Consider the following 21334-nt stretch of genomic DNA (forward strand, 5'->3'; position numbering starts at 1 on the left):
TAGACTTGGTTTATACTCTCTAGAATTTAGGAGATTGAGAGGGGATCTTATAGAAACTTACAAAATTCTAAAGGGGTTGGACAGGCTAGATGCAGGAAGATTGTTCCCGATGTTAGGGAAGTCCAGGACAAGGGGTCACAGCTTAAGGATAAAGGGGAAATCCTTTAAAACCGAGATGAGAAGAACTTTTTTCACGCAGAGAGTGGTGAATCTCTGGAACTCTCTGCCACAGAGGGTAGTTGAGGCCAGTTCATTGGCTATATTTAAGAGGGAGTTAGATGTGGCCCTTGTGGCTAGGGGGATCAGGGGGTATGGAGAGAAGGCAGGTACGGGATACTGAGTTGGATGATCAGCCGTGATCATATTGAATGGCGGTGCAGGCTCGAAGGGCCGAATGGCCTACTCCTGCACCTAATTTCTATGTTTCTATGTTTCTAATACAAGAAAGGCCTCAGAAGATTGGGTAAATGTGGAGGATTGTGGAGAATGAGAAAATCTTAGTTATTATTACTGACAGGCATTCTTGCAACATCACTGGTGTTCATCCAGAGAAACTGCACTTGTTTTCTCACTTTTCCATCTGATAATGGGTCTTCAATCTGGAATCTGGAATCTTTTTACAGGGGCACGGTGGAGTCTGTACTCACGTACTGCATGAACACGTGGTACTCCAACTGTAACTGCTCAGACAGGAAGTCTCTGCAGAGGATAGTGAGGGGAGCAGAGAGGATCATTGGTGTCTCGCTACCCTCGGTACAAGCACTATTCCAGAGCCGCTGCCTGAAAAAAGCACTGAGCATAGCAAAGGACAGATTGCACCCCCTCCACACACATCTAGATCTCCTGCCATCAGGAAAGAGATACCGCAGCATCAAAGCCCGGACAACCAGACTGCTAAACAGCTTCCTTCCACAGGCTGTGAGGCTGCTAAACAGTCACTCCACCTGATTCTGCTGCTTTTGCACTGACAATTTAATAACTATCACTGAGTAATAACTCTGGCACTGGCTCAGGCCACTTAAATCAGCTGCCCTGGACATTTTATGACTGTTTTTAACTTGTATTTTAACGTTGCTTTTTTTTACGTGCACTTTTTTTTAAAACTATTCGTACTGTTTTTATCAGGAACTGGATTGTTTTTATTTATGCGTGAAATGCTTAAGTTTTTATGTGCGATGCTCCGGTATTCCCTGGGAAACATCTTCTCATTTTGCACTGTACAACTGTTGCTTTGCATGATGACAATAAAAGGGTGATAATGATAATGATTTCCCTTTCCACAGATACTATCTGACTTGCTGAGTGTTTCCAGCATTTTATTTTTATTTCACTCGCTCAGCAGGTCAGACAATGTCTGTGGGTACAGAACTCGAATTAATGTCTTATGTGGACAAAAGGAACTGCAGTTGGTGATTTACAAAAAAAGGCAGTGCTGGAGAAACTCAGCATCTATGGGGAACATGGACAGGCAACGTTTCGGGTCGGAAGAAGACGGCATGTAGCAGGTAACTTATTAGCACATGAAAGATCACAATGTACGGAGTAACAGCGAGTCAGGCAGCATCTCTGGAGGGGGAAGAAAGCGGGAAAGAGGCGAGGGCAGGACAAACTCCACCACAATCAGTTTGAAGGGTTCTGACTCAAAACAACACCTATCCATGTCCTCCAGAGAGGTGGTCTGACCACTGAGTTACTCCAGCACTTTGTGTGTTTTAAGCTTTCATATCATGACACAAGAATGCTGATAGACACAAAAAGGTTAGAGCCAGAGCAGGAAATAAGACAATTTGAAAAGAAAGCACATATTGAAGGATGTTGGTTGACCAAATAAGCCATTATCTCAACCACTCGATCTCTATTCCCTCGAATTATTTCTATTACAATCTTTTCTATTGCATCTTTTTCTCAATTCAAGCTCATCCTGTCCATTTGTTAATGAGCACAGTCTTGTTGAATTATCACTGATCTTAGAATCATAGAAAGGTACATAACAGAAACAGGCTTTTTGGTCCATCTTTGCCATGTGATGTCTATCGGTGCTAATTCCATTTGCTCTGCAACCCTCAAAACCTTTCCTCTACAAATATCCCTCAAATCTCTTTAAATGTTGTAATTGTATCTGCTTCTACCAACGCCTCTTCAACCCAGTCCCTCTGTACACCATCAGTTTTCAATTTATTACTATTTCCAATCTACTCTGCTTGCCTATTTTTTGCTACCAGTGGGCAACTTCACATTTTCCACATTATATTCCTTCTGTTAAATCCTCACCTATCCAGTTGCCCTTGAAGCCTCTCTGTTTCTTCCTCAAAAACTCACACGCACGTCCAGCTTTGTTTGATCAGCAAACTTGGATATATTGTACTTGATTTGCTCAATCAAATTATTGATATGCATTACAAACAATTGAGGCCCCGGCAACTCCCAACCCAAAAATCCCAATCTCCTTTCTGTTAAATAATTTTCAATCCACACCCAATCCTATGTTATTTAATATGTTTTAATTACCTTGTGAATAAGACTCTACATGACTGCTTATGATTCTAAGATCATTGATGATTCAACAAGACTGCTGCTTAACAAGACGGATTACAAGTTTCAGTGGCAATTTTGGTTTTTAATTTTGCAGCAATTGGTGGTGGAATATTTGGAACAAGAGGAAGCGGAGGAAGCAGGTACAATTACAAATTATTCAATTACATTTGAACAGGTACATGGATACTGGACTAACTCAGATGGGCACTTTGGTAAGCATGGACGAGTTGAACCAAAGGTCCTGCTTCCATGCTGTATAATTCTATGACTAATTAAATCAAACCTTTGTTTTGGGAAAGGCTTGTTAAATAAATGTTCACTAACTAGGGAAGGCAATACTTTCTCTTATAACCCCACACCCTGTCACACTGGAGATATGAACATTGTACACTTTGTTGTTTTGATGTAGAAACTGTGGTTAAAAATGTACTCAGAAATGTCAACTGATGGTAAGAACAGAAATCATTAAAGACAGTTAAATGATCCTAATAGATTCTGTAAACGATCCTTCTGGTTGCAGTGATAGCAATTTTAACTTTTACCCTCATTTCAGACCCATTCATTATAATGAAATAGCAGTGGCTGTTAAAAGTGAATGTTTAATTTAGTTTAGTTTTGCTAAGCAAATTAATAACCGAAATAGCGAAAACAATTACAATGTCTGTGCTTTAATGTAATCTTTAATTTTGAAGCTAACATCGATTTTTCCTTCCCAATAATGTCACACAAGCAGCGATTTAACAATTTAATTAACATTTTGTCTTTCGGCTAAATGAAAAGATGAAGACTCATGTTGCCAATAAGGGTCCAACACAATCAAATTACCAACCTCACGTCCACTGCTTGTGGACATGAATGCACAACACTGACATTAGCCTCAATCCAGCACAAATGGTACTACATTGGAGAAAATAACTTGGATGGCTGTGGGGGATTGAATGCCACATCAGTCAAACAGAAGGTGCTTTAACAAGGTCAGTGTAAGTTTGCGTTCATAAGTTCTCGGAGCAGAATTAGGCCATTTCACCCATCAAGTGTACTCGGCTGATCGGCTTGAACTACCAGCTGCACACTAATAACATCATCGTGGTGTGCAGGACATTCACCAAAATGCTTTTTCTTCCAAGTAATTTAAGGTGAAAATGTTCTTGAAAGATTAACCTACGTAACTTCCAACAGGAAGCTTTAACAGAAATAGCACAAGGTTTAAAGCTTTACTGATTGTAGCCACAAACTTCACTGCGTCAAAAAGCCCATTCTAGTACGATACCGCAATCTAGTTAATCTTATTATCAACAGGCATAATAGATATTTAAGATTCATACAGTAGCAGTGATGTGACATCATTAAACTGAAAAGAACAATTGATTCTTACCTGATGATAGCAAACATGGAGTTAAAGTTCTTGCACTCTCTGCAGTGCAAGGCAATTTTAATGAAATGCTTCATTATCTTCATCCTTTTCCACTGGACAGTTTCCTTCAAAATCTCAGTAGCAACCCAGAAGGTCTCCTGATTGATAACATCCTCAAACTGCTTGAGATGTACATTTCCTGTTTTTGACTCTCTTTTAAATAGGTCATCAATGTACTCAGTGGGCTCAATGTTCCGGAACAATTCAAAATCACGCATTGACAGCTGAGTTGCTACTTCAATGGTGCTAAGTTGCAGCAATGATATTTGACTTTCTCTCAATAATTCCTGGGCATCTTCATCTGAGCAAAGAGTCTCTGTTTCCATATTATTTTTCAGATAGTACCTGAATGGAATAGACAGGTTAAATACAAAATTGTCACATTTAAGCTTTATTTCGTGATTATTCATAATTGGTGTTCACATATAGCCTGTTTCCATTTTTGCTCATTGCCCTCTTTCCTCCCAGCCTCCAAATTTGATGCTGGCATTGACTCAAGGTTGAAAAGTTCCACAAAAAAATGACAGTAAAAACCCTGCAATGGCAAACGAGAAGGCCGGCGTGCTTTGCTGCCCCTTTCGACAACATAATTCATAATTTCCAGTAAAATTAAATTTCAAAAGAGTGATCAAAATACCCAGAACAAAATTCAGTCTTGTTGAAGCTGCATGTTTTCACCAGTTATTATTTCGTATATAAAGAACAATAATTTTTGTTTCCAATGAACAATGACTTCTCACCTGCCGTTCAACTGGATCCTATCAGCAAGCTTGGATAACTGATCAGGGAGTCGTCTTTGCTTGATTACACCTTCAGAGCTTATAGAAACTTCACAGAGCGAGTAGGTTTCAGAGGGTGCAGACAGGCCAAATTCATGCACAGCATGGACCACAACTTCCTTTGCCATAGTATCTTTGCTTATGATGATGTAGCAACTTTGTTGATCAGCTTTAAAAACTCGGATGACTTGATCTGGTATGTCTGTTGTAGAAAAAAATTAAATTGCAAACGTATATGCACATAATACTCGCGGTTTATTTTGCCTACTTCTCTAGTCTAGACACATAAAAAAGTGGTTGATTCTGGCAAGATATTCTTGGTTACATGTGATTACTATTTTATCAAACAAACATCTAAATCCTTGAAAATATGACATGATCTTTTTAATAATGTGAGTTCTACTAGAATGGCATTCGGCAAACTAATCCATGTTCTGAATTTTTAGCATTTAAAACTCACCCAGAAAACAAGTATGACCTTTCAAAATTGCTCTCCAATCAGATATCGATAACAAAAAATACCGCAAATTGTCTGATCTAGCAATTTTTTTACTAATTCAATGGCCATTGGTGATCCAGTTCTCCAAATGATACAGTGATTTGATTTTAATCAAAACTGAATGCAGAATAATTAGATTTTAACTGTTGGCGGCATGGAATCACTCAGGAGAGAAATGTTATTCACTCTAGGTAAATTATTAACAATTATAGCTGGAAATATGTGCATGGACATGACTCAAGCTTGACTATGCTGAACAATGCAATGAATTAGCCAGATTACAGCGACTGATTGTACAAATACATTAAGCAAAGCTATTTGGACAAGGTATTGTGAGCTATTGCCAAGGAACCATGTAGTAACAATTTTGTGCAGGCAGGGAGGGGAGAAGCAAGGTGAATGTGGATTTAAAGAAAAATGAATCACCTGATTGGAAAATAAATTGTCTGTTAATTGCAATGTAGACAAAAACAGATTTGTGGTAGTGCTGCAACCTATAAAAGCCGAATTTAAAGTATTTTGTGTGCAGAAAACAAGGACGCTTAAATGGATAAATGGTGACATTCTGGTCTGATTTCTATTAACGATAGACACAAAGTGCTGGAGTAACTCAGTAGGTCAGGCAGCAACACTCGGGAGAAAAAGGATGGGTGACGTTTTGGGTGGAATTAACAGTGCATGGACATCGAAACAGAAAATAGGTGCAGGAGTAGGCCATTCGACCCTTCGAGCCTGCACCGACATTCAATATGATCATGGCTGATCATCCAACTCAGTATCCCGTACCTGCCTTCTCTCCATACCCCCTTATCCCTTTAGCCACAAGGGCCACATCTAACTCCCTCTTAAATATAGCCAATGAACTGGCCTCTACTACCTTCTGTGGCAGAGAATTCCACAGATTTGCCACTCTCTGTGTAAAAAATGATTTTCACATCTCGGTCCTAAAATACTTCCCTCTTATCCTTAAACTGTGACCCCTTGACATGATTTTTGAATGAGAGATACATTGTGCAATGCATATAAAACAATTCCCTTGGGAAATAAAAAAAAGATTAATATATATGAGATTTGTAGTATATCATATATATATATTATATCAGGGTAGAGGGGGAAACAATGTTTTCCCCTCTACCCTCAAGCTCTGTACCGAACAACTGGCACCGGTCCACACAGACATTTTTAACCAGTCCCTGCAAACCTGTACTGTCCCTGCCTGCTTCAAAGTCTCCACTATTGTCCCTGTACCCAAAAAGACAAGGATTACTGGTTTTAATGACTACAGACCTGTCGCACTGACATTGTAGTCATGAAGACCCTTCAAAGTCTTGTGCTGGCCAAGCTGAAAAATATCACAAACCTCTGAAGTTTGCATACTGGGCCAATAGATCAGTGGAAGAAGCAGTCAACTTAGGCCTGCACTTCATCCTCCAGCACCTCAACTGCCAGGGGACCGATGCAAGGATTTTGTTTGTTGATTTTAGCTCTGCATTCAACACCATTGTGCCAGAGCTATTACACTCCAAACTATCCAAGTTGACTGTGCCCAAACCCCTCTGTCAGTGGATCACCAACTTCCTGACAGACAGGAAGCAGCATGGGAGGCTGGGAAAGCACATCTCGGACCGGCAGATCCTCAGCACTGGAGCACCGCAAGGCTGCGTACTCTCTCGTCTGCTACACCTACGACTGCACCTCCACAGACTCCTCTGTCAAGCTTCTCAAGTTTGCGGACAACATAAACCTGATTGCACTGATCCAGGATGGGGAGGAATCTGCCTACAGTCAGGAAGTGACATAGCTGGTGTCCTGGTGCATTCGTGACAACCTGAGGATGTACTTCCTGCGGCAGCGGAGGAAGCACAATCTGCCACAGGCAATGATGGTCCAATTCTATACTGCCATCATAGAGTCTGTCCTCACCTTCTCCATCATGGTCTGGTTTGGCTCAGCCACCAAGCTGCAGCGAATCGTCCGATCAGCTGAGAAGGTTGTTGGCTGTAACCTTCCCCCCATTGACGAACTGTACACTGCAAGGGCCAGGAAGTGAGCGGGTAAGATCATCTCTGACCCCTCTCACCCTGGCCACAAACTCTTTGAAGCATTTCCCTCTGGAAGGCGTCTCCGGACTGTCAAAGCCGCCACAGCCAGACATAAAAACAGCTTTTTTTCCACGTAATAGCTCTACTCAATAACCAAAAGTCTGTAGCCTCCTTTTGCTCCAGTATTTTATTTCATTAACATGTTTAATCTATAATGTTTAATGTTTTGTGTGTCATTCTTAATCGTTACAGTATGTCGAGTTGTTAATTGCAAGCGGAGCACCAAGGCAATTTCCTTGTAAGGGTACATACTTGGCCAATAAACCTATTCATTCATTCACTCATAACATTAATATATGAAGTAATTGCAATTCCTCTCTGTGTTGCGTTACTATGCCAAAAACCTCTTTGGTAAAGTGATGGCTGGCAATTTGACTTGATAAAGAGTGCTTTATTGCAGCTGGTCCCCAGGGAATTCATGTCACAGGTTGTGGATCATTCGGTTTTATTTTTATGATCCCTTTTGGGAAATTATCAGGCTTCTACTTAGTGCCTCTGCACAGCAACTTGACTGAGATTAACAAACCAACAAGTGATAGGGGAGGTAAAGAATGCAAGGCAGAGAACAGAAACTCTACTTGCTCTTCATTGTACCGTGCATAGGCATTGCAAGGCATCAGTTTAAAAAAAAATCTGTCCCTGCAAAATTAAATAAAAGTAACACGACAGTTTAACTATGTGTAACCTCTAATCATGAACACGAAGCTGCAACATAAAGGAATGTATCACACAAGAAAACATACATGCATTAAAAACACAGAAGAACAAATGAATACTCACTATAAAAACCTGCAGCTGAGATGGATGAGTACAATTTGGAGGAACAGACAAAAAGGAAGTTACACAATTTGTCGATATACAAATCAACTTATGGAAAAAAAACATATTCTAGAAATAATTATATACCTGTTTTTAAATTACCAGATCATGCAAAACAACATTTATATATTTTGAACACAACCAAATGTCAGTTTCATATATTGCATCACTGATGCTAAATTGCACATTTAGCACAAAAAACAGTGGAAATACAGCAGACTTTTAAAAAAGGAAATATATATTAAATGCTATATGATAATGGCTGAGTGTATTTTTGACATGAGAACAAGAGATGTTACATTAAAAGTGATACATCTATTAAGTTATGAAACTTGGTCAGTTCATGTTATTTGTTATTAGTTAAACAATATTTTATCTTACGCAGGTAGGTCAAGTGAATTTGAATTTCTTCCCTTTCAAACTTTACAACTTTTTTATTACACGTTTTTATTTTGAAGGAAAAAAATCCACTTTTAAATGTAAAATATTTAGATACCTAAAAGCTAACTCCAGGGAACTATATTCCCACTAGCAATTTAGAGTTTAGTTCTAGTTTAGTTTGGATTTAGTTCAGTGCTGACACAGGCCCTTCAGCCCACCGAGTCCACACCAACCAGCGATCCCCGCACATTAACACTATCCTACACTAGTGACAATTTTTACATTTATATCAAGCCAATTAACCTAGTCTATGGAGTGTGGGAGGAAACCAAACTACTTGGAGAGAACTCCATAAACAGCACCCGTAGTCAGGATCAACCCTGGGTCTCTGGCGTTATAAGCGCTGTAAGGCAGCAACTCTACTGCTGCGCCACCGCGACACCCAAACACCACCCAATTTCTAGACAAGTATTTCAGCTAATGGATCAATTCATATGTAAAGAAAGCAATACTATACATTTAATAGTTTATAAAAAAGCTTCACAATCTACTTGTTAAAATGTGAAATTGCCTTTTTTATCATGCATCAATTTTATTCACATCAATTAAAAATAAATAATGCACTTAATCCTTCTACAGTTGTACAGACCTAGTGAGACCACACCTGGAGTATTGTGTGCAGTTTTGGTCCCCTAATTTGAGGAAGGACATTCTTGCTATTGATGGAGTGCAGCATAGGTTTACAAGCTTAATTCCCGGGATGGCGGGACTGTCATATGCTGAGAGAATGGAGCAGCTGGGCTTGTACACTCTGGAGTTTAGAAGGATGAGAGAGGATCTTATTGAAACATATAAGAATGTTAAGGGTTTGGACAGGCTGGAGGCAGGAAACATGTTTCCAATGTTGGGGGAGTCCAGAACCAGGGCCCACAGTTTAAGAATAAGGGGTAAGCCATTTAGAACGGAGACGAGGAAACACTTTTTCACACAGAGAGTTGTGAGTCTGTGGAATTCTCTGCCTCAAAGGGCGGTGGAGGTAGGTTCTCTGGATGCTTTCAAGAGAGAGCTGGATAGGGCTCTTAAAGATAGCGGAGTCAGGGGATATGGGAAAAAGGCAGGAACGGGGTACTGATTGGGGATGGTCAGCCATGATCACATTGAATGGCGGTGCTGGCTCCAAGGGCCGAATGGCCTACTCCTGTACCTATTGTCAATTGCACAATATTAGTATCTGTTTTTTGTTTGCTCACTACCCTTATAAGGTTTATTGATTTTCTTGAAACAAACTGAATCCTGCTTAGTTTACAAGAAGATAAGTGCCTTGCATCACCGAGGTAGCTTGCTTGCGCTTGCTTTACAAAATTCCTTGGAAATTCTATACTTAAGTGTTGTTTAACATCTTTATTTTAGGCTACAAAGCAACAGTAATTGCACTGTAAAGACTGCGAAATGGCCTGTAAGATGGCCAAATTCTTTTTTTAATCTATGATATACACGATATGCTGGAGTAACTCAGCGGGACAGGCAGCATCTCGGGAGAGAAGGAATGGGTGGCGCTTCGGGTCGAGACCCTTCTTCAGACTGATGTCAAGGGAGTGGGCGGTATAGAGATAACATGTAGTTGGAGGCAGTAAGACTGATGGGAGAACTGGGAAGGTGGAAGGGATGGAGAGAGGGAAAGCAAGGGCTATTCAAAGTTAGAGAAGTCAATGTTCATACCGCTGGAGTGTAATCTACCCAAGCAAAATATTAGGTACTGTTCCTCCAATTTGCACTGACAATGGAGGCCCAGGACATCCATTCTTTAATCTACTTTAATCTTTAATTATTTAATCTTTCTTTAATCTACTAGATGTCACATATATTGAAGCATGTGGAAAAGCAAAATATATTTTCATAATTTTAAGTTGTAAAAGCCATTTAAAATAAAAAATATAATTCAAAATGTGAAATAAGGAAATCTCAATTGACAAAAGTTGTTTTTTACCTGCAGGATTTGTAAAATCAAGCATACTAGTGGCAGGTTGCAACAGGTCAGGACTGCTGGAAGACAGAGTTCCAGGGAATGGCATTATAGCAACACTGTGCCTGAATTGTCTTGTTCCAACGATGCTATCATCCTGCGATTGGCTCACTCCAGCATCACTGTGAACCATTAAAGTAGGAATTAACCAACGGTGTCTGGAACACGCTATATCACACGCAATAATGATGTTAGCATATTCATCATTCTAAATGGGATAGAACTCCAGTCTTCATTGCCCTGCTTTCAAACTATTAGAAAATATCTTTGAAATTTGTAGCACCATTTTTCAAATTATGTATTACACTTTTAATGCATTCACACAAATATCATGAAAATGTATTGGTCATAGATTATGTTATATATAGGAAGGTGGAGAAAAGCAATGAGCAAGTCACCCAGGGCTATTCTTAGGCAGCTTCTGGTGACTAATTGCATGTAGATTGCAGATCCACGGAAGCAGTGGACTAGAGACCAAACCACCTGTCTGCCCTCTTTCAGCTCCAGGGGTGCAATGCACATTACACGGAGAATGTGAAAACAGCAAAATGATGCTAAATGTTGAAGAAATAAAGGTGGAATGTGTTAATGTGGCACAGCGCTACCCGACAATGCTTAGTTGTTATTAAGGACTATAACGAAGCTGCATGAAAATGAGAGCACAGCTTAATTAAATGTTTTGTTTCACAAGTGAATCCAACACAGACACAAGGAAATGCAAATGCTGGTTGACAGAATGACATCTCAGAGCATGGCTCAGAATTCATAATGAATCACATGAAATGATGTAAACAAGGAAAGGAACGATGCCACAGAAGTCCATATACTGAAAGTGCATTGGTTTATAATTTATAAAGAAATCTAGAGATTTAGTACAAATGAATGTCATATGATGTTAGTCAAAAATGTACAAAGTTGTGACTTGATAACCTCAAACCGTTCTGCTACTTGACTATGTTTTTTAAAAAAACTCAAAGCTTAAACTTAGAAAGAGAAAAAAATCAAAATTATTTTCCTAGATCTGACTGAATAAAAATACAACTTCAGGCAATTAAGCCTTTAAATCTTTGTATGTAAAGCTTTTAATAAATTAAATATCTTACCAAAATAGTCCCCTGTATGGGTTATGCAATCACAGAAAGAAGACAACATTTAATATAATGAGATGAATTACATTACAATCGTAAACAAAAGACACGGATAAACACCTGAACATTTCCCTAGTTTTACAAATGACTACATAAAACAACAGCGAACACTATAGTGTTACAAAGCTCTTGTATATCAATAGTTAAGGGCAGCACAGATGAGCTGATCAGCGAATGAGGAATAAAAATTAACTGGAAAACAATTTGGGTTCATATCATCTGAGAAATAAATTAAATGGCAAGAAAAGAGGTTTGATTTGTTGGGAAATTAATAGTAATTTTAATATCCTGATACTGTCACTAGCTTCTGTCTAAAAAAAGGGATCAATTATAATCTTACTAAGATGGTATCATACCAAATCACATAACCAGTCACATTGTGAACAATGCCTATAAGGCTGGTGTTATGTTCATAATACTGTTTAATACTGTTACATAACTTAAACGGAGAGGAATAGATGCAAAGGCAAAACCACTATAAAATATCTCCAATGAGGGTCGAACTGCAATGAGCTGACTAGGAAAAATAATTATCCCAGATCTATCGAGATATGACTCTTATTTACTGCTGGAAACAAACAAGATACAGCAAGCATTCTATCAATTTGCCCTCTGGGACATAGCAGGTCGAGCAAATTTAAAAGGAAACAGAAGAGGTTGAAGAAAGTTTTCTGTACTGGTACCTTGTTTTTGGTGATAAAAATGAAAAATAAAGCTTTAACTCAACTATCTGCAGGAAAACCATGAACATCCAGGACATCTATTGCAAGATATAATTAAACAACTGACTGCTCGGTGGAGTGGCTTATATAAATGAACACCTGTGCATGCCTTTAACTCCTACGCATGTAGATTTAATGCATTATAATGTTTGCCATCCAAATGGGTTCTGCATTCATACCATTATCTCATTCAAAATACTTGAAGCAGTGATTATGTTTCAGAAATTTAGTCCCATCGCACCAACGGTATTACAAATGAACTGTTGGAAAATTAAAGATGCAGTCTTTTTGTTGCCAGAAATGTTTTTCTGATTTTAAAATTAATTTTCCTAAAGTACTCAGGTCCACAATTCCATCCTGACAGACGTGTGGTAGTGCTTCATCAAATGCTTCAAAAGAGATGAGAACATAGGACATAGAACTCCAATTACCCAATTTGCTTTTCACTGTATGTTTCTTTTAAGATTAGAAGTTTATCCTAGAGGGAGTCCCATGTTTCCACATATTGTGACTTCACAGAATGCAACTACATCAATCGTCTGCAATACGACGTAACATATCCAGATTAATCCAAAAGCAACCATAGCAATGAGCAGCCAATGGTAAATTCAACTGCTGATCATAAAGTAAATTCAGAATTTTACCAAATCCAAGTTCATGTTATTGTTTTTAAAGAACAGACCAGATATTGAAGTGTGGGCATGAACTGAAGAAAATATGTAATGTTATTAACAAGATGCAATAAAACATGTTAATTTTCTGGTCATATTATCAAGAGATTGATCTCCAGTCAATAGCGTTAACTGCTTGTATTAATAGTGTTAAGTTTGTATTCTACCTTCCATGTTAATTTATCCACTTTATCAAACCCTGGTTAGGATTATCCCTTTCCCCAAACCTTCTGCCTAACCCTTCCAATCTTCTGTACAAGGTCTCCCTGCTCTCATCACTCAAATTAAAACTCTGTTCTTCCCTCTGGCCTCCAACATTCTCCCCTAGTGTGGAAACGGATCTTGCACATGACCACCAATCGTTCATTGCTCTAACCTTTCTCACTGTGTCCAAGTTCAGGCTTAATGCTTTAGACCTCCCAATCAACTACTACTTTTCAATAACTATAACCAACAAATCCAAACATTGTACATAGATTCTACCATTATAATTAACATGACCTGTGCTTCTACATGCTTCATAGATTTAAAATGATCACTTGCCATCCATCTCGCATTGTCGTCGAGGTCAATATGCAGCCCAGGATTTCAATTTGCCACGTCTACTAAACCAGTATCCACTTGCCATGACTGTATTCCACATTTCAGCATTTAAGAGCATAAAGCCCCAGTCCCACTTTCACGACCTAATTTGCGCCCTCTGCCGAGTTTGCCCTTAACTCATACTCGCAGCATGGTCGCCACGAGGTCGTAGGAGGTCTTCGTAACTCTTCCCCATGCTCGTGAGTGGTCTCCGCGTACTCGTGGCCTCAACTAGGTCGCGGCGCTTTTTCAGGCCTGATAAAAAAATCGGTACTTTTTACTCGTAGGTAGGTCGTGATGCTAGTCGTAGGTAGTCAAAAAGGTAATAGCTCTGGGGTGAAAAAAAGGTCAGCAGAAAAAAAAAGGTAATTTAAACAGCAGGACGTCACCTCTGTTACTCCAAGGCATATTCATTCAGAACTGGAGAGTTTTTTGGAGCGGAGACTTGTGTTTTAAGAGATAGCACCAAAAAGACAGCAGTGCAGGGGGAGAGCACAACCCTCAAAAAAACCTGCCATGCAGTTGTTGCCCATGCAGGAGGAGGAGTGGCAGGAGGTGATGCCACAGGAGGTTATAGTGCAGGAGGTGGTAGCCCTGCATGAGAGACCCCTGGAGTGGGAGACCAGGGTTGTAGTATATGTCCCCACCACCACCCCATCCTTCACTGCCTCATTTGAAGGCAGCAAAGCAGCCCTTTCTCCTGTGTCTGACACAGAGGCAGATGCCCCATTGGAGGTGAGGGAGGGCTGGAGGAAGGTTATGCCCTACACCTTCACCAGGCAGCAGGAGGGGGACCTTGAGGAATGGTTCTAGCAGAATGCCATTCTGTACGAAAAGAAAAATGAGGGGTACAGGGACAGGGACAAAAATGTCATGATTGCCATTCACTGCCCCACATGTGTGCTTAAAGTTCCGTCTTTTGTCAAAGCCCAGCACCACTCTCTTCCAGTCATCTGGTGGACTGGTACAGTCCATTACATCATCTCCATTAACCCATTGAGACCTCTTCTTCTGCTTCCTCTTCACCCTTGCTCTTCCCCTTCTGCCTTTCTTAAAAGGTTGATGAAGCAAAAGACTACTGCAAACAGCAGTAGTTGTATTTTTACTAACATCCTCCAAACTAGTTCCTTCCTTGCTTGCATTGTTCACAATGATATGCCAGAGACCAACGTACATGGTCGAAATCAGTATTCAACATTGTCGAAGGAGGTTTTCTTCATAGTCGAGGGAGGTCTTCAACATAGTCATAGGAGGTCTTCAACATAGTCTTGGAAGGTCATAGGAGATCGTACACATAGTCGAGGAAGGTCGTAGGTCACCGCGACCTTGATTTTTTTTAAAAAGTCGCTTAAGGTTGCCAGAGGTTGCGGTGGAGGTCTTCTAAGTGGGACAGGCCCTTTAGAAATGTCAAGTTATCTTGTCTTGTGTGACTACTCTAGAAGATTATGTCATGTATTTTACTTTGGTGCAATTCTTCCACTAACCCCATCATATTCCTTGGTTCCCTTACTTCCTAAAATTCTATTGATCCATACCTTGAATATATTTACAATGTACCTGAGTCTCCAGAGCCCGCTTGTATGGTAAATTTGATTCACAGCACTCTGGGCATAAAAATGTCTTCTCATTGCCCAAGACTAGCCAATCTTCATTTTGAGATGTTGAATCCAGGTTGTACGTGGGAAATAAGGAACTGCAGATGCTGGTTTACCAAGGAAAGACACAAACTGCTCGAGATACTCAGCAGATCAGGCAACGTCTCAGGAGAACATAGATTGGTGACGTTTCATGACCATTCTTCAATCCAAAATATGACCTATCCATGTTCTTCAAATAATTTTGCTTGTTTCCATGAGATGTGTATGTTTTTATGCTACACCAGGCTCTCTTATACAGCAGTCGGTGAGTTCTGGTTGTTTGATCTCAATTCTCATCCACTTTCAAACTTAAATTTCTAGTGAAACAGTATGAAAATTTCAGAGGGGAAATTAAGATAAATATCCCTAAAACCTTGCTGCTTAATGTGTTGGCTTACAAAATGTGAATCATATTTCAATGTTTCAAATATGATTTGCATTCTCCAAGGCCTTAAAAGGTGCAGACATCAATGCTATTCATTTTATATGACATTCTTAAGCACTGCAGTCTTCCAGGAAAGCAAAGCAGCTGGAATTCAAGCTGAAAGCTAAATCTCCCAGTCCAACAGCCACTGGAATATTCCGCTTAATTAAATAATGACATATGTTTATACTCACTGAAGAAAACGTTCAATTAAACCTTCAATTAACAGTCATTTCATGCTGAGTTTGCCTGTGCACCTATTAATGGATTAAGCTATACTGGTCACAACCTCAGGGTTTGGCAAGTCAATCAAATTCAACTATGTCATGGTGGAAAGGAACACAATAAAATAATGTTGCTATATCATTAACGCTAAGCACTAGCTATTGATATTTTGTTTCATTTTATAGGTAGGTGCTTGGCTCTTTTCCTCTTCTCTCCACATCATACACCATCTAAAAGGAGAATTAGGTCACAGTCATTACAATGTTAATCCTACTAAATATCTCACTTACCTGAATGGTTTTGGTGGTAAGATACTGAACCGTGTCTTGTCAAGTATTTTTCTAATTTTGTTTCGGCCACCCGACACTGTGTTGGCCTTCATTTTCTTGTTACCCTTCTCTGAAGGGAACATGTGTTCTACATCTCTGTGCAAATCTGGATGCGAGTAACGATTACCCTTTTTTTCTGCAATTTTAGGAATGTGAGGAACTCCATTCTTTTTCTCTTGCAGCAGCCGATTAAGGAGTTCCTTAAAAACTGGAAAGCAAAGAGGAAAAAATTAGTAGGAGTAATGGAATGAGTTAAATGACCTTTTTATCCTTTAGTTAAAAGATGCCCAGGATATTGTGAACTTTTCATTGGTGCTGAGAGATATTTTACATTGATTGCAAGTGGAAGATCGGGCATCAGTTTAACATCTATCCAAACAAAGCTGACTTTCATATGAAGAAAGACTCAGTTTTGTACTCGCTAGAATTTAGAAGATTGAGGGGGGATCAGGCAGGCTAGATGCAGGAAGATTGTTCCCGATGTTGGGGAAGTCCAGAACAAGGGGTCACAGTTTCAGGATAAGGGGGAAATCTTTTAGGACCGAGATGAGGGAAACATTTTTCACACAGAGAGTGGTGAATCTGTGGAACTCTCTGCCACAGAAGGTAGTTGAGGCCAGTTCATTGGCTATATTTAAGATGGAGTTAGATGTGGCCCTTGTGGCTAAAGGGATCAGGGGGTATGGAGAGAAGGCAGGTACAGGATACTGAGTTGGATGATCAGCCATGATCATATTGAATGGTGGTGCAGGCTCGAAGGGCAGAATGGCCTACTCCTGCACCTATTTTCTATGTTTCTATGTTTCCCATCCGAGTAGCATTCTTATTATTGCCACCAAGTGTCAGATTTGATTTTAAGCTTAAGTCTCTGAAGGAATACTTCAATGCATAACTTTTTGACTAAAGAAAGAATGTTACCACTGAACTACAAAAGTGATTATACTTCAAGTATACCATTCGGCATTATAGTCCTTTGGGACTATGTTAATGTTAGTGTTAAATGAAATTAGTTTTTAGAATTAAGCAGAAAGAATCAAGTACCTACAGAAAGATTCCAACTCGGTAAGTAAATGTCTTGCCACTGTGTACTAAATAATTCTTGATGGCATCATAAGTCTAAACATACTCACCGAATATGTTGGTTTTCACGGTGATGGAGAGATGAGTGTTATTTCTCAGAATTTCTTGAGCTTTTGTATATTGAATATTCTCAAAGTTCTGCCCATTTACTTCCATAACCTGAAAAAAATTAATCAGTTTTTGTTAAATGTTGAGAATTGGAATCAAAATAATTTCCATAGGTTTGCATTTTGTGACCATTATGGTCACAGCATTATAGCAACTATGAATATCGTGAAATATTTCACATGTGTTTGTATAGTTTAGAGAAATAGCATGGAAACAGGCGTTTTGGGCCCACCGAATCCACATTGACCATCAGTTACCCCTTCACACTAGTTCTATGTTATGCTGCTTTCCTATCCACTCCCTATACACTGTATTTTAAATGTTTGAGAGCTATATTCCACTGTATCATTCACACACATTCTCTCTCTCTCTCTCTCACTCACACACACTCAAAATAGCTCTTTCTGAGTAGTATGCACAAAATGATTGATGGATATTTGATTAGCAATAAATTAATTCTGAAATCATAAAATTATGAGAGGGCAATAGGTAAGGTAGACTGTCAGACCTTATCTTCCCCCTCCCCAGGGTGTAAATGTCAAGGATTAGAGGACATAGCTTTATGGTGACAGGGGCAAAGTTTATAGGAGATGTGCCGTCCAAGTTCTCTGTTGGGTTTTTGTTTTAGTGTTGTAGAGGGCGATGGCTGCCTGGAATGCATTGTCATGAGTAGTGGTGGAGGCAGACCCGATAGTGGTGTTTAAGAGGCTTTTAGATGGGCATGTGGATATGCAGGGAAAGGACCATGTCTAGGCAGAGGAGATTAGTTTAATTTGGCATCCGGTTTAGCATGGATATTATCTGCCAAAGGGCCTATTACTGTGCTGTACTGTTACATTTAAGTAAGTTTGTTTATTGGCCAAGTATTCACATACAAGGAATTTGCCTTGGTGCTCCACCCGCAAGTAACAACATGACATACAGTGACAGTTACGAATGACTCAGAAAACACTAAACATTAATAATAATAAAACATTAATGATAAAACACAGTTTATAATAACTGAGTAACTATAATCACCTGGAAATAGATCAGCCAGCTTTGCCAAGAGCAAGTTAATGGTTAAAGTTGTTGTGACAAGGCAAATCAAGAAAAGTATAAATATCTTGTTCAACATTGGGAAGTTTGAAAGCAATATAAAGTAATGTACCATATCCAAACAGTTTCAAAATCATGTGCAATAGGTTTGGTTTGGGACAAATTAGAAACAGAATTAGTGGCTGAAGAAATAGTCGCAGTTGTCTTTAAATAACCCAAAAAATAAATGCTTCAGCATCACTTGAGACTTTGTGAGCAGTATATTTTCAGAAATGAACAAATGGAAAAGGTAAACACACATTAGCATGCTCAGCCTAAATCAAAGGGAGTATGCTTGGACCTACACGATCTCCCGATTGCTAGACACTTTATCTCCCCCTCCTATTCCCATAATGACCACTCTGTCCTGGGCCTCCTTCATTGTCAGAGTGAGGCCAAACGTAAATTGGAGGAACAGCACCTCATATTTCCTGCGGGCAGCTTACAACCCAGCGGTATGAATATTGATTTCTCTAACTTCAAGTAACCCTTGCTTTCCATCTCTCTCCGTCCCTCCCCTACCTTAGTTCTCTGACTAATTTCACTGTCCTCCTGATTAATTTTACTGCTTGTATGCCTCGTTGCCAACTTACTCTCAGCCATCAATGAACCATTCTACATTCCTTGCTCAGTCTGCTTTGTTCTGCCCTTTACACACCTTACATTCTCTTTGTACCCTTCCATATCTTTAGTTTCCCTCTCCCTGACTCTCAGTCTGAAGAAGGGTCTCGATCCAAACGTCACCCATTCTTTCTTTCCAGATATGCAGCGTGTCCCGCTGAGTTACTCCAGCATTTTGTGTCTATCTTGGGAGTATACTTAGTCCAACATTTTAAATAGTTTCTCACAAAAAGTGCAGGCTTGAAGTGGTTTTAGTTACAAATGGCAATATTTTCACACACAATGATCTTTACCTGGTCACCTCGTTTAAGTCCAGCTTCAGCAGCTTTACTGCACGGATCCACAGTTTCCACAAATATACCAAAGCCTCGCTCACTGCCGCCAAGTAGACTAAAGTACAAAGGGGACTCCCTGGAAGGTTTCAGCAATGTTATCTGCCTCCATTTGGCTTTGGCTGCGCAGGCAATATTCAACAATCTGAGATGTCCTTTCATTTTCTGAAAATTAAACCAGAAGATCTCATAATTCACTTATGTAAATATTCTCAACACAGGTATTACAACGCTCTGGGGAAAACAATTGATATTTGTAAGTGGCCTCATTCATGAGAAGATCTTTGGTGTTTGTTATTGTCTTTAAATCAATTTCTATAAAACGATGTCAATAAATATGAACACCGCTGTATGGTTCACTAAAAGGAGGCAGGAAACGCAATTAGTTAAAAAAATGAATGCAGGGTGAATTTAATGGGGAAGCTATGCTATTTTATTCATCTATTACTGTAGGAAGATAATCTAGCTAAGTATAATATACGTAATTGATAGCTCGTGACCTTAAAGGGGCAAAGTTTTTATAGGAGGTTTTCAGAGTAATTTTCTTTTGTACAGAGGATGGTGGGTGCCTGTAAACACATTGCCAGGCGTGGTAGTGGTGGTAGACATGATAGTGACATCCAAAAAACTTTTAGAATGGAGGGGTACTAATCATGTGCAGGTAGCTGAGATTAGCACAGCCAAGTTGGGCCAAATAACCTGTTCCTGTGCTGTACTATTCTATGTTCTTGAGAGCAGATAATCTTCCTGAGGTTTAGTAAAACAACGAGAGTCCCAAAAGATTACAAAAATGAAGTTTGAACAGTTTATTTTAGGCACCAATGCTTTGTAATAAGCTCAATTAAAGTATCTCTAAATAGAGGACAATGTTACTGGAGAACTCTGATGTTGCAGGCAAAAGAGATGGTCACTTTAAACCATTATTCAGTCCTAATCATTTGCATATTTTGCTTACCGCAGTTTCTAACTTATTTTCAAATTCCTCTAGAAAATTAGTCATGGCAGGATCTCCTTCAAAATCATTGAAATGATTATTCACCCATAAGAGAACAACTCGTGTGACCTAGAACAGAATTGTTTGGAGGTGAAAAGCGGGGCACAGAATTAAGATGATCAAACATACAAATGAATTAAACCTAATTTATTTTAAATTACTATAGTTGACTGCTGCATTAATTTTTCCTTCCAAGGCTTAAGAGTATAGCAGCTTACATATGCAGACTAGAACAAATGAACAGTTTCTAAAGATAAATTTTATATTTTCATTTATTACAGATGAATAAATCGTCAGACTGACCTTATCCCTAAGGCTATCAATATTAAACCATTCCAGTAATCTCTCTCCAACTTCCATGGGACCTGACAGAAACGTTCTGCATGTCAACAGGAAATCCTCGATGTACGTGGGATCGACAATGGAATGTTCTTCAACTAAGTGTCTAATAAGTCTATCAGGCGTCCCCTGAAAGAGTAATGCAATGTTTATAAAATTGTTTCAGTTATCTTAACTTCAATTTCTTTGTTCTCCAATTTACAGAAATTGCTACTGCTAAACATAACCCAATGGTTTAACTAACAGAAATCAGATTCATTACAAGTGAGACAATGATATATTTTAGGTCTGTTAAATGCATTTTCACATTATAAAGGCCTTCAGTTATGCCACACTGTAAAATGTAAATGGAGTGTAAAAAGTAGTGTCGACTTTTAGCTTTTTAATCAGACACAATTTTTTTTTCATTGAAAACTATGGGATAGGCTTTCATCCACAAGAGGCACTGTCTACAATGAGATCTTTCTTTTGATTAAAAACATTTGAGTTTGAT

The 21334-nt window shown here is 39.2% G+C and overlaps 1 protein-coding gene across 9 annotated transcripts in view; it reads right to left on the bottom strand.

Moving 5' to 3' along the window:
* LOC129701809 (rap guanine nucleotide exchange factor 6-like) overlaps positions 1-21334 on the bottom strand; it is a 286480-nt gene that overhangs the window by 38910 nt on the left and 226236 nt on the right. For 5 of the 9 annotated variants that reach the window (XM_055643263.1, XM_055643266.1, XM_055643262.1 and 2 more), the window contains 9 exons: positions 20806-20970; positions 20464-20571; positions 19470-19673; positions 17421-17529; positions 16252-16498; positions 10517-10674; positions 8110-8124; positions 4690-4930; positions 3911-4294 (listed from right to left, as the gene is read on the bottom strand). In XM_055643263.1, the coding sequence (XP_055499238.1) occupies positions 3911-4294; positions 4690-4930; positions 8110-8124; positions 10517-10674; positions 16252-16498; positions 17421-17529; positions 19470-19673; positions 20464-20571; positions 20806-20970 (1631 nt within the window). Of the gene's footprint in view, positions 1-3910; positions 4295-4685; positions 4931-8109; positions 8125-10516; positions 10675-16251; positions 16499-17420; positions 17530-19469; positions 19674-20463; positions 20572-20805; positions 20971-21334 lie in introns of those variants that run through there. The other 4 variants (XM_055643264.1, XM_055643261.1, XM_055643268.1 and 1 more) reach the window with 2 other exon arrangements.

The sequence above is a fragment of the Leucoraja erinacea genome, chromosome 11, assembly GCF_028641065.1.
Source record: "Leucoraja erinacea ecotype New England chromosome 11, Leri_hhj_1, whole genome shotgun sequence".
NCBI lineage: Eukaryota > Metazoa > Chordata > Chondrichthyes > Rajiformes > Rajidae > Leucoraja > Leucoraja erinaceus.